The sequence below is a fragment of the Diabrotica virgifera genome, chromosome 8 (assembly GCF_917563875.1).
Source record: "Diabrotica virgifera virgifera chromosome 8, PGI_DIABVI_V3a".
Classification (NCBI taxonomy): Eukaryota; Metazoa; Arthropoda; class Insecta; order Coleoptera; family Chrysomelidae; genus Diabrotica; species Diabrotica virgifera.
In genome coordinates this window covers 70406810-70422994 of record NC_065450.1, presented here as the reverse complement: position 1 = coordinate 70422994, position 16185 = coordinate 70406810, and the positions used below count along the sequence as shown (strand labels likewise).

Genomic DNA, 16185 nt, shown 5'->3' with positions numbered 1-16185 from the left:
AATATTTGTTGCACGCTTCCCAGTTTTTCTTAGTTAAGTGCGTGAACTTGTTATAGGATTTAATTAGCTGTGTCGTTACTTCTTCCTGTATGTCCTTAGATTTCGGTACTTTTTTTCTTTCAGACCCTTCTGCTCTGTCTTCCTACTTCTTGTGCAAGTTCCTCAACTATTTTGACAAAATCTTCCCACGTAACTTTGTTGCTACTCATTTATACATAATTTTCTATCCTCAGTTCCTGCACTTCTTAGCGAAAATATAAATTCGATAGTCTTACGGTGTATATAGATATGTAGTATATAGATATATAGTAAAAAATAACGAGATAAAATAATACGTCAATATATGGTAAAAATATGTAAAAAAAAATTGCAATAATAATAAATAATAGTTCAAAAATAAATAACGTTATATTAACCCTTGTAAATAAGTAGTTAGAATAATAATGTAAATGTATTATGCATATAGCGTATATTTGTTATATATTTATATCGTATATTTATATTGATAGTGTATATTTACGATAGCAAATATTAAAATCATAAAAAAAATTGCAAAAATGTTCCCTCGTAATAAATAATATAAATAATATATACCTCAAATAATAATGGTAATATGCCATGTGAATAACTTTAATATTTGTGATAAAAAATTCCAATAATACCCATAAAGATAATTAAAAATAAATAGATAAAAATACTAGAAATATACCTTACATTACTGCTATACTATTCATTTGTTATGAAATATCGTGGAAATACCATAAGAACAAAATATAGACTCACCACTTTTAAACGTTTGTGTTCGTATCACCAAAAGTTCTCGATCCACGTTCCCTGGCATTGTCCATTGTCCCACGATGTTCCATCTCCATACCATTGTCCATTTAGCTCCATGTCAGGCCTGCTGTCTCCATACTTTCTACATACCACACTGTATTCTAGGGTGGTCGAGGTACCAGAACATTGACGTTTTTCTCCATTTCTCGTTTACCAGTCCTGTGACGTCTTTCCAGTCTTTCTTCCCTGGTCTTGGATCGCCATATGATAGTCCAGGATTACTAGGGCTATCTTCTCCCAGTAAGGGTGGTTAACCCTTATCCGAGGGGTGGAATGATTAATAGTCGTTTCACTGTTGAAGTTGTTTTATTATACTCGCATGAGTACAAGCTGGTAGCAACCTAGTGGAAAGTTACGTTGCAAAATTTTTCATTAAGTTATCACGGAGAAGGATAAGATTTTTTTCTAACAGCGCGACTGCTCCCGGGTTAACTCTGCAGCACGAGAATTTATAAATTTTCTAAGCCCTTGCAGCACGGAAACATTCAATTGTACGTGTAAAATGACACTTTTCAAGAAACAACTGATAAAAATATAACAGTAGTTTCATACTCTTATTCTTGCGAAGAGGTAGCAATATGAATTCATCTAAAAAGAGTTTATTATTTTTAAAATATGTACAATATAGATTAACAAGAGTAATTTAACTAAAATAACTTAAAAAATACAAACCTAAAAAGAGAATCAAGAACAATGCTATTTCTTACGCTATTATTTTTGACAACTATCATATAATTTACAAACGTCAAGAAAACTACAATTAAATGTATTTAATAGGGACAGACGGAATAAGTAACACAAATCTCTTGCGTAGGTGTAACTTGATAAAAATAGATTAGTAAGTGGTTCTATTTCTGGACCAGTGTGCAACATGTAGCAAAAATTTGGTTGTTCAAATTTGAATCCGGTGTGCCGAAGAGTTAGAACAAATGTCAAGACTATTCTTTAGAGTGCACTCTCAAATGTGTTTTCAAATCACTTCGTTCACGAAATTCCTCCAAACAAATTTCACATTCGTAAAGTTCTTCTTCAGCGTGTATTTTCGAGTGATTTTTTAAAGTACTTGTTTTAGAAAATTGCTTAAAACAAATCTCGCACTTATGAGGTTTTTGCTTGGTGTGCACTTTCGAATGTGTTTTCAAATGAATTGCTTGACTAAACCGCTTAAAACAAATTTTGCACTTAAAAGGTCTTTCTTCAGTATGCGTTTTTAAATGTCTTTTCAAGCTAGCTGCTTCACTAAATTGTTTAGAACAAATTTCACACTTCTGAGGTTTTTCCCCAGTGTGCACTCTCAAATGTGATTTCAAATAAGTTGCTGAAGTAAATTGCTTAGAACAAATTTCACATTTGTAGCGTCTTTCTCCAGTGTGCACTCTCAAATGTCTTTTCAAGTTATTTGATAGGGAAAACTCTTTAAAACAAATTTCACACTTATGAGGTTTTTCTCCAGAATGTACTCTCAAATGTGCTTTCAAATTACCCGACTCCCTAAATTGCTTAAAACAAATTTCACACTTGTGAAGTTTTTTCCCAGTGTGCACTTTCAAATGTCTTTTCAAATAACTTGCTTCACTAAATTGCTTAAAACAAATTTTACACTTATGAGATTTTTCTCCTCCGTGGGTTCTCAAATGTACTCTAAAATTACTTACTTCACTAAATTGCTTAAAACAAATTGCACACTTGTGAGGTTTTTCCCCAGTGTGCACTCTCAAATGTGCTTTCAAAGATGTTTCTGTAGTAAACTGTTTAGGACAAGTTTCACACTTATGAGGTTTTTCTTCGGAGTGTGATAGCAAATGTCTTTTTAAATAACTTTGATCAGTAAACTGTTTAGAACAAATTTCACATTTGAACGGTTTATCTCCAGTATGTGTTCGCACATGTAGTTTTAAATGAGTTTCCCTACTGAATTGCTTAGAACAAATTTCACACTTGTGAGGTTTTCCCCCAGAGTGTACTGTCAAATGTGCTTTCAAAGAACTTGCTAAGGTAAACTGCATTGGACAAATTTCACATTTGTGAGGTTTTTCTCCACTGTGTATTCTTGAATGTACTTTCAAAGCTTGTTCTGTAGTAAACTCCTTAAAACAAATTTCACACTTGGGTTTTCCTTTAGTGTGTACTATCGAATGCTTTTCCAAATATTGTGCTGAAGTAAACTTTTGAAAACAAACATCACACTGATAAGGTTTCTCCCCAGTGTGCACTCTCAAATGTGCTTTCAATTTATATGCTTCACTAAAGTGCTTAAAACAAATTTCACACTTATGAGTTTTTTCCCCAGTGTGCACTATCGAATGTCTTTTCAAATGAGTTGCTGTAATAAACTGCTTCAAACATACTTCACACTTATGAGGTTTTTCTCCAGTATGTATTCTCAAATGCATTTTCAAACGACCTGCATCACTAAATAACTTAAAACAAATTTCACACTTATAATTTTTTTCTCCAGTGTGCACTCTCAAATGTCTTTTCAAATCTCTTGTTGTATAAAACTGCTTTAAACACGTTTCACACTTGTGAGGTTTTACTCCCGTGTGTATTCTCAAATGTGCTTTTAAATTACCTGCTAGCGTAAAAAGCTTAAAACAAATGTTACATTTGTAAGCTTCTCCTTCAGTGTGATCTTTCATGTGTAAAGTTAAAGATTTCTTTTTAGCAAACTGCTTAGAACAAATTCCACACTTTACCCTCCGCAGTTTTTTTGCTTCAGGGTGCACTCTCAAATGACTTATTAAATTACTTCGATCAGAAAACTCTTTAAAACAAAATTGACATTTGAATGGTTTTTCTCCAGTATGTAGTCTTCTGTGTGTTTTCAAAATTTCTGCTGTACTATATTGCTTAAAACAAATGTCACACTTGTGAGGTTTTTCTCCAGTGTGAGTAATCATATGTGATTTCAAAATATCAGCTCGAGTAAACGGCTTTAAACAGATTTCACACTTGTGAGATTTTTTTCCAATGTGTGTTTCCAATTGTTTGTCCACAACTGTCATATTTTTATTTACTGTTTCTCCTTCAGCACGTGAATCCATGTCACTTTCTTCGTGAGATGAATCTTCACTTTTACTTTCTCCTTCAGCACGTGGATCCATGTCACTTTCTTCGTGAGATGAATCTTCGCTTTTACTTTCTCCTTCAGCACGTGGATCTATGTCACTCTCTTCGTAGGATGAATCTTCACTTTCACTTTCTCCTTCAGCACGTGGATCCATGTCATTTTCTTCGTGGGATGAATCTTCATTTAGTGCCTCCATATTGTTCTCTTGGAGATAACCTAAAAATGAAAGTGATTATAACACAAATTTTAGTACAAAGGAAAATAGATGTAAAATGAAAGAAATGTAATAATCAATTAAAGATTAACAGAATGCAAAACTGCTGAAATGCAAAGAATATAGACCTTATAGAAGGGTACTGCCCTGTAACGTTCCATACCAGCATAGGATTTTGTGCACCAACTGAGTAGGTGCATGTGGCCTGACAATGACTACGGTATTTTCAAGGGACAGATAAACATGACCATCTGTTCCATTCAAACTCTTCTAGGAGAGTATATATATATATATATATATATATATATATATATATATATATATATATATATATATATTCTTTGGTGTAGTCAATCTTAATGATGTAAATAAGCAGTGGCGGCGGGTCAGGAGCGGCAAGGTCGGCAGTGCCGACCCACACATTTATAGATCTAGATTTCTTTATTATTTGTATCTGTGAAATAAAAAAAAATCTATCAGATAATACAGACTAAATTTTATTCATGGTTTTGAAAAGGATTTGATCAATCCGAGCGTTAAGTGATCCCTGCGCATAACAGACTTCTCAAAAAATGAATGATCCGAGCCATTCATCTGACTTTTCGGCTAGCCGTCCCCAACTCCGTAGCTTGACGATTTACACGTAAAACTCAACGAAATAACAAGTCGATGAGCAAGCGAACATTACATTCTCTCCGTGGGCAATAGCAGATACGGCATGGCAGGTTAAGCGACAGGTACGGCACATTTCGGTCTGCCGGTTGGCGTTTCATTTGGAAGCATGCATCGGCAGAAATTGTCAAAATAATCACGCCGTTTTACGCCGTTTAATTGATATTGTAATGTTTTTAAGCTGTCAGGAATTATCATTTAGTGAACATGATGGATTGAAGCATTTGTTAAAAATCAAAGTAATTATAGAGAATTAATAAAATTGTTTTAGAAATATGTGTACCTATTTACTTTCTGATTCGAAGTGTATTCGTAATACAGAATAAACTAATATACCCTATTTCACGAACATACGCCTGTTTTGGATTACTTCGACAACGGATATTTTACTGTGCAAAATAAGAACAACGAAAGTAAATTGCAAATTACATTGTTGTTTATTGGAATAATTATTAGCGTCATTTACTTTAGTACTTCTTATGTTGCACAGTAAAATATTCGTTGTCGAAGTAATCCAAAACAGGCATATGTTCGTGGAATGGCCCATACATATAATCAAATAGTTACATTTTGAATAACGTTGTTGAATCTGAGATTTAGAAAACCATTTGCTTTTCACTGGAAGTAGATGAAACTTCTGATTATCATGTCATTCACAATTATCAATTATTGTTGTTCGATACGCGTTACGTGGTAATATTTATCAGAGGTTTTTAGCTTTTAGAGATGTGAGTAAAAACAATAAGGCAGAATATATTTTTGGTGTTTTAAAGAACAGATTCAAATTTTTTGATATCAAAAATAAATTGGTAGGGCGAACTGGGGCAATCTTATGACGGCGTTGCTGTGATGAGTGGTGAATTGAATGGTCTCCAGGCAAAAGTTAAAACTATTGCATCACAAGCTTTATTTACTCACTATTATGCGCATTTAATAAATTTAGTTTTACATGATACGTGTAAAAAATAAAGAATATCGCCTTTTCTTGCCAGTTTAGCTCACCATAACGGATTAATGCTTTAGAACAAATTTGTTTCGAAAAAAAAGCGAACAGTTTGTCAGACGCGATGAAATTTTAAATCTCGGTTAGTTTTATCTAAGCAGATTATCTCTGGTAGTTTTAGTATCTGTAGCAGATTTTCGTGTACAGCTTTTGGAAGTTTTTGATTTTATTATCGAAGGCGATGATTTTGAAAGTGGCGATACCTCGATCCGTGAAGCAACCTGTTTGAGAACTTTATTAAATAATAATTACTCTTTTAATATTCTTTTAAATATTTTTAAGACAGAGTTTGCCCAAGATATTCCTTGTTGTTCAAAATCAGTTAACTGACATTATTTATTCCAAAAATAGTTTCCAATATATACGCAGTGACGTTTTGGATTCGCTTGATATTTCCGAACCATCCCAAAAAAGACAACGACATGATACATATCTCGAAAAACGAGTAAGTATATCTTGAAATTTTGGATACCTACTATTATATGCAAATAGATACTCGTTTTTCGAATTTTGAAGATTTGCAAATTTTTGACCTCTGACGATTCAAAATTTAAAAGTTACCTTCGCCAAAAAATTTCCAAGATATTTATTATTACAAGTTAGGTGCTTAAAAATTATGCCGATCCAAATATTTTCAGAAAATGGGATAAGTTACAAAATATGTATGTATAATTATTCTATGTAGTAAGTACTGCAATTCATTACAACAAACTGTTCATCAATTTTCTTATTACCACCAATTTCTGCCTCAAATAAACGGGATTTACCTTGTCTCAAAAGAATCAACACGTATTGTCGAAACACCATGAAACAAGAGAGAATGTCAAATACATCAAATAAAAAAAAGCAAAAACAACAAAATCTCCTATGATGATTTAAGCCTTTTAGTTTGATGGTATACCTATATGAGGAGACAAAAAAAACCTTGCCGACCCTGTCTCCAAGGCTACGAGCCGCCACTGTATATAAGTTTTAGAAACATGTGTGCAGAACGCTTCACCAAGTTGTTAAATGAACCTGGTGAATATCTCTTATCTTTCACACAAGACGGGAACCAGCTTCTTTAGTGGTTGATAAAGTAGAGTCTGATTGTCTTTGTCGAGTCGAAGCAAGGTGTAAATCGGAGTTGAAATGAGTAATAAAACGTATGGGGTAATTATTTTATTTCGTAACACAACACATACATTTTTGCTATGTACTGCGAAATGTGAGTAAAGTGAACCGCTATTGATAGTCAAGCGTATGAGTAGTAATGAGTCAAGCGTATGAATAGTAGTGTAGTAGTAATGAGAAATGAGAACCGTGAACGAAGAATGTATTGCCTTTCGGGAGACTACATTCTGAGTGGTGCTAAACGCGTGTAATTAACTCGGAGACTGGCTAGTAACTAACTTAAAAACTGAACTGACTGAGAGCATAAGAATTTTTCTTTCTTTCGGCTTTTGCAACAAGAGGGGATATCAATTTATCAAACTCCTATGCATATCTAAATCAAATTTTAGAGTAAACAAAAACTTCTAATGCGGTCCGGTACCGCAAAGAGCTTTTAGTGATTTTGGGAAACATAAAAATGCAACAGCGAGACAACTTGAGCTTCCAATTCCAGCCATAGCGATCCACACATGGTGAGTTTAGGATATAAAATTGTTTTTAGGTCGGCTGAAACTGTGAGAAACAAAATATATCTTAGAATCGCTTGTTTTCATAGCGTAACAATCCTTGAATCAAAGACTCTGACAGGGCCAACGGAAATGCGGTATTAATATAATGGATTTTTCTCGTACTTGAGTTACTTGGAAGCTGCAAAAAGGGCAGATGTGTGTTCATTTTGAAAAATAATCGAAGATACGATAAATTATGTATTGAGATAGTACTTATATGCAAAAAATTATAATTATTATTGATATGTTATAAGGTCTCTAACAACAAGTATTTCGCACCTCCGCTCAGTGTTACAACTTAAAAAATCAACGATGCACCAAACATAAACACTGTCACAAATTGGCTTGTGCAAGGCAGTTGTCCATTTAAGATCTGTCTAAACCGTTTACAATTTGACAACTACGAGGTCAAATAAGCCTCGTGTTTTCATGGTGTTGCCATCTGATGTCTTAACTGTATCTGTCAAAAGTTTTAAGAAAACTACTCCTGAACAACAATAAATGTTTAAACTATCAAATATCCCAGAATAATAAACTATAACGAAGATATTTAACATGTTAAGCCCCCCATGACACAGATGCTGTCTCACGGTGCTGTGATCTTGCCGGACCGCGTGAGCTTACGGGTGTGTCTCACAGCTAAATTTTACATCAGACCGCGTGAGCAGGTGAAGAGACACGGTGCAGTCTTATGTATTATACCATTGAATAACGTTGGTCTAGGCCTAGGGGAACACTTCAGTGTTTGCAGTTTCAAAATAGGATAATTTGATATCAAGTTATGAATAATAAAAAACAGCCATACCTATGTAGGTACTTGCACAAATATTTATTCCAAAAAAATAAAGCTTAGGTTTGTTTTACAATTGTAAAATCATCTAAAACTGATAACTCGCTGCTCCCAAACGTGTTACTAATATATTCATCTGGCATTACTTCATCGTATTGGTAGGGGAGCCCAAGCGGGGATTTTTGCAGTTACTCGAGCGCGTCAGATTATCATATGGGGAGAAACCTGGTGCCCTGCAGACAGCGGCGGATCCAGCATCGTTAAGAGGGGGGGCCGATTGGCTAAAATGAAAATCGGATCGAAGAACTGAAAAATACCTGTTCAGTAATTTTTAAAAATCTATCGAATGACACCAAATACGACCCCCTACTCCAACCCCTAGAGGTGGGGTGGGGCTCAATCGAAACCCCCAGTTTTTATTGCAGATTTGGACTCCTTACGTAAAAGTAAGCAACTTTTATTCGAGACATTTTTTCTATTCTATAGAAATAGTCTGTCTCGAGAAATACACTTCCAAATAAAATACTAAGAAACACATGTTTAATATTTTTTAAAAACCTATCGAATGACACCGTGTCGTGTTTGGTGGCATTCGATTCGATAGGATTTTGAAAAATATTCAACTTGTGTTTTTTGATTTTTCATTTGAGAATGTGTTTCTATAGGTATTAAACAATTTCTATAAATTACCCATGGTATCACGATAAATCGTTTTTCCGATTATAACACCATCTATCCAGAATTCGAAAAAATGTCTCGAATAAAAGTTGCTTACATTTACGTAAGGAATCCAAATCTGCAATTAAAGCTGGGGGTCTCCATTAAATATTTTAAAGTTACCCCCATCCCACGTAGGGGGTCGTGTTTGGTATCATTTGATAGAATTTTAAAAATTATTGAACACATATTTTTAATTTTTTCGATTCGATGTTCATTTCGCGAAATACTCAACGGTTCCGCTACTTTTGGGTTGGGACACCGTATATATAAATTTGATGAAATAAAAATAAATATATGTAGTGAATCATCATTAAAATTTAAAAAACCTACAAAATGAGACTTTATAAGTTAACAACTTACAGTAGTTTCGGAAATGTAATAATGAATTAACCGAATGTAATTTTCAAGAAATCAAAATCCTTTACTTTTTTTAAGGCAAAAAAATTTATGTCGAAATAGTTTTAATTTTAGTTCGTAATGGGAAAGTACATCATGTGCCACCTCATTTAAAATCGTTTGAAAAACTGATTACAAAAATGTATAATACGTACATGCGCAAAATTTTGGTCAAATGCTTTTTAAACGCGTTCATTTTTTTTCGAATCCTGAGAAAACTAATATGAGAATCTTTGAAAAATTTAAATGCAGAATAAAATATTAGGTACATTATTACCGAGGGCCGAAAGTCCATTAGAATAAACAAAAAGTTTCCTTTGAATGATATATATTATTTGAAATTAACACGCTAACGGACAGAACGTCTATAGACGTCTAATTTCCATTGATGTAATGTGACACAACGTCTATAGACGTTGCATTTTCCCCTATTCTACTTTGCAAAATACATAATATAGTGTCACAACACTTGCTTATACATTTGACGCACTGTCCGTCAACGTGTTAAAAATCATACTCAATTTTCTCTTTTTTTTCACCCCTGTAACTTATTAAAATAAACATTACAGAAGTTTTCAGGGACTTTCGACCCTCGGTAATAATGTAATCTTGCATTGTGCGTTTAAATTTTTCAAAAATACTTAATAGTTTTCTCAGGATTATAAAAAGAATGAATGCATTTAAAAAGCATTGCACCGACATTTTGCACAAGTATTGCCTATACATTTTTGTAATCAGTATCTCAAAAGCTTTTAAATGAGGTGTCACATGATGTACTTTGTAAATCGCATGACTTGTTTTGAATGCTCTCAGAACTTAAATTTGATGCAAGATCAGTAGTAGGTCTCATAGTATGATCTATCTGATAAGATGTACCTTGTACATATTTATTATCATCATTACTATTAATATTATCACCCAAATTACGTTGATTTAAAAAAAAATAATCAGTTATATTGCGACATTTGAATTTTTTACTTTTTAAGTTCTCGGTAGAAGCTTTTGATCCCTTTCGTTTATTTGACATCTTATAACTCTTCGTAAATCACAAACTATATTAATATTAAAAAAGAAGAATAAACTCAAAATACTATTAATCAAGCTAACAATTTACAAACTAAGATCTGTACGAATCAGTATTAGAGATGTTCCTTGGATCGATACCCAAAATACACTAATTACTAATAATTAATAAGGGTGTTATTTTTTCGTGGTCAGCTATCGACCTATCGGCGTGTGAACATATTTATATTTTCGGCGAATTAATATAGTTTTTGCTAGGCGCGCAATTTTCGAGAGATTTTCGGCGAAGCTTTTATCTGCAAACGATTTTATAATTATTATAGGTGGAGATGCAAGTATGCGTTCACAGTATATAGGATTACATATTTTTTTCAATATGCTTATTGTGATCATTTTTAATTCTTAATTTATAAGAATTATAAATTACTCATTTCCAAATACACTGGCGTCACTGGCCCGATTTAGCCAAGTCCCATACTAATAAAATATATTTATATGTAATTCATAATTCATATAATATTGTAATTTTAAAACATGTATAATTAATTATCCATTTGAAAAAATAAATGAATGTTTTGTAATCTTTATATTATAATAAAAAAAAATAAATCACTTGGGTTGAGAGAGGGGGCCGATCGCCCCCATCGCCCCCCCTGGATCCGCCACTGCCTGCAGATGTACCTCTACCATATATTGCTCTTAAAACAGGGAAGTTCATTAAGGGAGGCCCGAAAAAAAATCTAACCTTAAAAATACTCGAAATTGTCAGATTAAGATAAGGTAAGTTAAGGACATGCAAAACAGTGTATATTTCGAAACTCTGACAATTTCAGCGGGGCGCAAGGAAATGGGTGAGTTAAAAAGTTTCACAAAAAAAAGCGAATAATTCGCGAAATGAACGTTAGATCAAAAAACTAAAAAATGAGTGTTCAATATTTTTCAAAAATCTATCGAATGATAACAAACATGACCCCCCACGGTGAGGAGTGGGGGTAAATTTAAATTTTAAATACAAATCCCGCAATATTTCGCAAAATAAACATTAGATCGAAAAACTGCAAAATACACTTAATCAATATTTTTGAAAAATCTATCGAGTGGTCCCAAACACGACCCCCACGGAGGTGGGGAAAATTAAATAAAAAATATAAAGTCCCTACTAAAGTGGAAAACTTTACTTAACTTTTTTTGGTTTTAGGACCTACTCTTCACAACCCAATAGGCCCCCAAAGCGCACGAGAGACTGCACATTTGGCATACTTCGCTCCCCTACTATATAGTTTGTTTTATCAGAGCTTGTTTAACTTCAAAAGAAGACCTACTGCGCTATTTATAACATTTATCAAATTATGTGTTCAACAATTACTTGTAAAGTAATGCAATATCAGCAAGTAAACCCCAACGCCTTGATTTAGTCAAATAAGAACCGACCATCCGTGTCTCTCACTTTTATTGTTACATAAATGAAACACAATTGACTAAATTTGAATGGAAATTATATTGTGGGTTATATAAAGGCTCATATTTGATAATTGAAGGAAAATTAATTTTCGGTCCGCAGATCTCATAAAAAAAATGTCATGCCTGGACTGACCGTGTTAAGATATCCTTCAGTTGTTTTTCAAATAAACTAATTTTGGAGTCAAAATTAAGGGGTTAATAATAATTCTTTCACACTAACTTTGGGACTCTCCCATTCCCTTCGCCCCTATCAAACCGTCAGATTTTTGAAACATACACTGCTTTGCATGTATTCGCGGTGGGCAAGTACTTGGAGGGGATACGCGAAACGATCGTGCGAGAATAGCGGAGAAATATTGTAACTTTCTTAAATAATTCATTGTCAAATTGACGTATATTTCATATCTACTGTCAATAAAGAAGAAAAATTATATATTGCTCCACAATATTGATATGATATGCAATTATTATATAAAGGTAAATTTAATTAATTGTATTTTGCTTGCAGTACTGCATTTTATTAACTAATTTTATTTACTACATAAAACTGTTTACGTTTTAATAACATAACCTGAATCTTATTTTTTCTTCTTATTATTTTTTTGGACTATGGCCTTGACAATTATCCAGTAACCAGGACTAATATAATTGGCCAATATAATTAAAAGTGCGAATAATGTTGCTGAGCGTAGAAACCAGGTGTCGCTTTGCCGAACTTGCACTGTCCCAATAAAACTGGCCTTATCTTAATCTGACAATTTTGAGTTTTTCTAAGGATAGATTTTTTTTTCGGCCCCCCTTAACGAACGCCCCTGCATTAAGAGCCAATATATGGTAGAGGTACATTTTCAGGGTACGAGGTTTCTCCCCATATAATAATCTGATGCGCTCGAGTAGTCCCCATTATAATAATAGTGGAATGTTGACGTCAGAAATAAACCCTGCTGTGCCATTACTTTTATGAACAATAAAATACTTCTTTTTCTTGTGTATTTTGTACCTATGTTTTCCTATAAAAATCGTTAAATACCCACTTTTAGTGCATTAATTGCGCCTAAAGCCAGTTGAAAATGAGGAATTGGCACTATATTTTGTGGGTTTAGAATCTGCTAAACCCAAACTAAAATTACAAATTTCTGAAGATGTAAGCAGCATGCAGAAAAATGCCTCTATACCAAATTAGTGTGCCATTTTATGACATTTATTGACGCCCATTTGATTGAGAAATGCCAGAAACTTTGTGGAAAATTTACATCTTTAATGTTTTTTAGCTTCCTGAACAATTTTTCAACCTTATTTTAGATGCAAAACACGTATATCAAGATATACGAGGATATCATAGTTACTTGGGCAAAGGCTCTATATACTGCAAGGATATTTACGTGTTTTTCATAGTTAGTAGAGAGTTATCAAGTAACCCTAGGAGAATACAGTAACGCTATTTTACTGTATACTTTACATGTTATTTATAACGTTACCGTATTCTCATAGAGTTACTTGATAACTCTCTAATATTTGTATTTTCAATTTAATAGCAACATTTAACACTTTCAGCTCTGGGCCAAGATCAGATAGGTACCTATTTGTCTCAATGTGCTCAAATTAAAATATGTAACAGTAGTTTTTGTTTTTAGATTATATTATGCAGAAAATCAGTTTTTTGCCTCTCCTGTACAATTGTAATTTAATGAGATACGAGGTTTTCACACTAAGCCATCGATATGCAATATCACTGTAATGCGTTAATAAAGATCTGTGATATAAACCTCTTTAACTGTAGTCTAAGGGATATTAAAAATGTTATGAATAGATAAGTAATGGACTCAATTTTAAAATTTTATTAACTTGTGTGTTTTTTTTAATGTGTTTACTTTCTGTGTTTGTATTTTGTACTTGTGTGTATATTGTATTTTTTGTGTGTATATTGTTATACCAAGTAAGTAATGAGCACTCTTACATGTAATTACTACCTAGGTGGTGTTTGTAAGTTTTAATAAATAAATAAATAAATACCCTATTACTCTGAAGCAAAATATATAAAATTTACCCTGTTTGTGGCTTCACAGTAGGCCGCGATTAAAATTGAAATTTCAGTTAAGTATCTTAAAAATTGTAAACCTTCAATCTATATGACTGCACAAAACTTCAAATCCGCTGTGTTCAAACAGTGTATTGATTAAATATAAATTTTATTTATTTATATAATTTATATTATATTTAGGTATATATTTATACAATTCATTTAAAAAGGTTATTATTATTATTATTAAATCATATTTATGGGCCCGAAAATTGTGTAGTGCCTCGGGCCTGATTTGAAGTAAAATAGGCTATGCCTGGATATGTCCCATTAAGATACGTATTTGGACATATGCAACAAAAGAGAGTTCTGAGAATGATATACAAAAAAGCACACGAAATATTCAACCATATCAGGAGCCAGCTTAGCAGATTATTAAGAGAATTGACTTACTATGACAAAAACCAAAGAAAGGTACATAAATGGCCTAACCAGCAGTTAGCTTAACTAAGAAAACCTAAGTTAATAGCGAAATAAAATAGTTAAGCTAGTTTAACTTAATAGAGAAAATCCTTAAGAATGAGGAACTGAGATAGCCATGGGATAGTCAAAAGTAATAACCTTCTGTTACAGCAGTCCGACACCACCACTACACACACAAACAAATACTTTAACTGCAAACACAGATGTCACGGTCACATATCGACAGACATGAGCTTGGTGGCCACACCTTTCAGGCACTCGCTGTCAAGGAGACCAGAATTTATTTTGCCAATTCGGCTGCCGAGTGACCAAGCACATAAAGTCCAGACAGCGAGACACCAACTTAAGTTGGTGCCTTGATGCTTGGATGGAACATAATACATTTCTTAGGACACAAGTAGTCAAGTAATACATTAACTAAAACTAAGTCATTAATAGGGAGAAAAGATCTTCTAGCTACCCCTAAAATCAGGTGGCTTAACCACATGAAGTAATAAAGAAGATGTCCCATTACCCAGGGCATCCAAAATAACGTTAAGTGCAAAGCCAAAGCCTCCCAATTCTGTATGTCCTTCGATGGGGAGGGGTGGTGGTATAGCTTGGAGGTCAGTTGGGTACCACTCCATTACAGAGTGTGATCGGTTTGATCTTCGGACATGTGGGTTCCATTGGAACACACATGCTCCCGGGGCTGGGGTTGTATGAGTATGTGTGTGTGTGATGACCCAGGATAGCAACTTATGAAAAAATGTAATTACGGAAGCCGGCCCCGCATAGAGATAAAAGCAAAGCAAAGAGAATGATGATTAAATCAGATCTGTCTTTTTCTGTGGCTCATATTTCTTTTGTTAACAAAATATCATTTTAGTATGTACCTAGCTACTTAATTTGTAATTGTGTCTTATATTCCCTTAAAATAGAGCACTAACCTTTTTCAGTTTCTTGGTTTTCTTCAAATGGGTTAGGTGTAGGGTTCAGTTTCAGTTTATTCCAGTGATATGGATTCCATATTATGGAAGATGTTTATTTCCATATTCCCATGTTATGTTGTCGTTTGGTTGTCGTTGTCCGTTAACGTCCACGTCACTTCATCACCGGCCCACCGGCCCACCGGCGTCATCTCACGTGTTGAGATTTGAGATTTTTGACTTTAGACATTTCCGTTTCTACCAGTTTATTTATGGTAGTGGATAGGTAGCCCGTACCGGTTCTTGTTCTGTAGCCGGTAGTTGCTTATTATTGGTCTAATGTTTATGTTTGCTTCGTATGCTCCGTGTTTGTTTTGTTTAAAGTTTAAAGCATTGAATTGAATTAAAGGTTGAAATACCAAAAAGACAAGATGTAACCGTAATTGGTTTACAAAAAAAAGAATGTGTGTGTACTTTGTACGCACGTAAGAAGATATTCTTCTATTATATAATAGGTAATTTAAACGAAGTAAATATACTTAAAAGGTTATTTGTATTTTATTTAAAAATCAAACAAACTTTCTTATGCACCACTTTCAAAAAAATTTTATTAAAACAACCAAAAATAAAAAAAAATATGAATCGCCCAGGAATTGAACCCGCAACCTTCCAATCTCAGTGCTAACGCATTTCGCACTACTCCAGCGAGGCCCTAGAAATAGACATGTAAGTTTCGGATATAATTACACAACACGGCGACATATACAGTGCGTCCATAAAGTACCGCATAAATTCGTTATTTCGTAAACCGGCGACTATAAGGAAAAATCCCGAAACAGGTCGATTTTTATTTTTAAATTACGATTTTTTGGCATATATATCATCCTCGTGACGTCATCCATCTGGACGTGATGACGTAATCGATGT

General features: G+C 33.6%; 1 protein-coding gene across 1 annotated transcript; it reads right to left on the bottom strand.

The window, feature by feature from the left end:
- Positions 1-1420: 1420 nt before the first annotated feature.
- Positions 1421-15500, bottom strand: LOC114340912 (zinc finger protein 493). Its single transcript, XM_028291687.2, has 2 exons — positions 15280-15500; positions 1421-4123 (listed from the first exon to the last, which is right to left on the bottom strand). Exon 2 carries the CDS (start codon positions 4101-4103, stop codon positions 1776-1778), a length of 2328 nt encoding a protein of 775 aa, XP_028147488.2. The 5' UTR covers positions 4104-4123; positions 15280-15500; the 3' UTR covers positions 1421-1775.
- Positions 15501-16185: the final 685 nt, after the last annotated feature.

Coding starts and splice junctions, on each gene's coding strand:
- LOC114340912 (XM_028291687.2), bottom strand. CDS start 4,103: ATGGAGGCACTAAATGAAGATTCATCCCACGAAGAAAATGACATGGAT.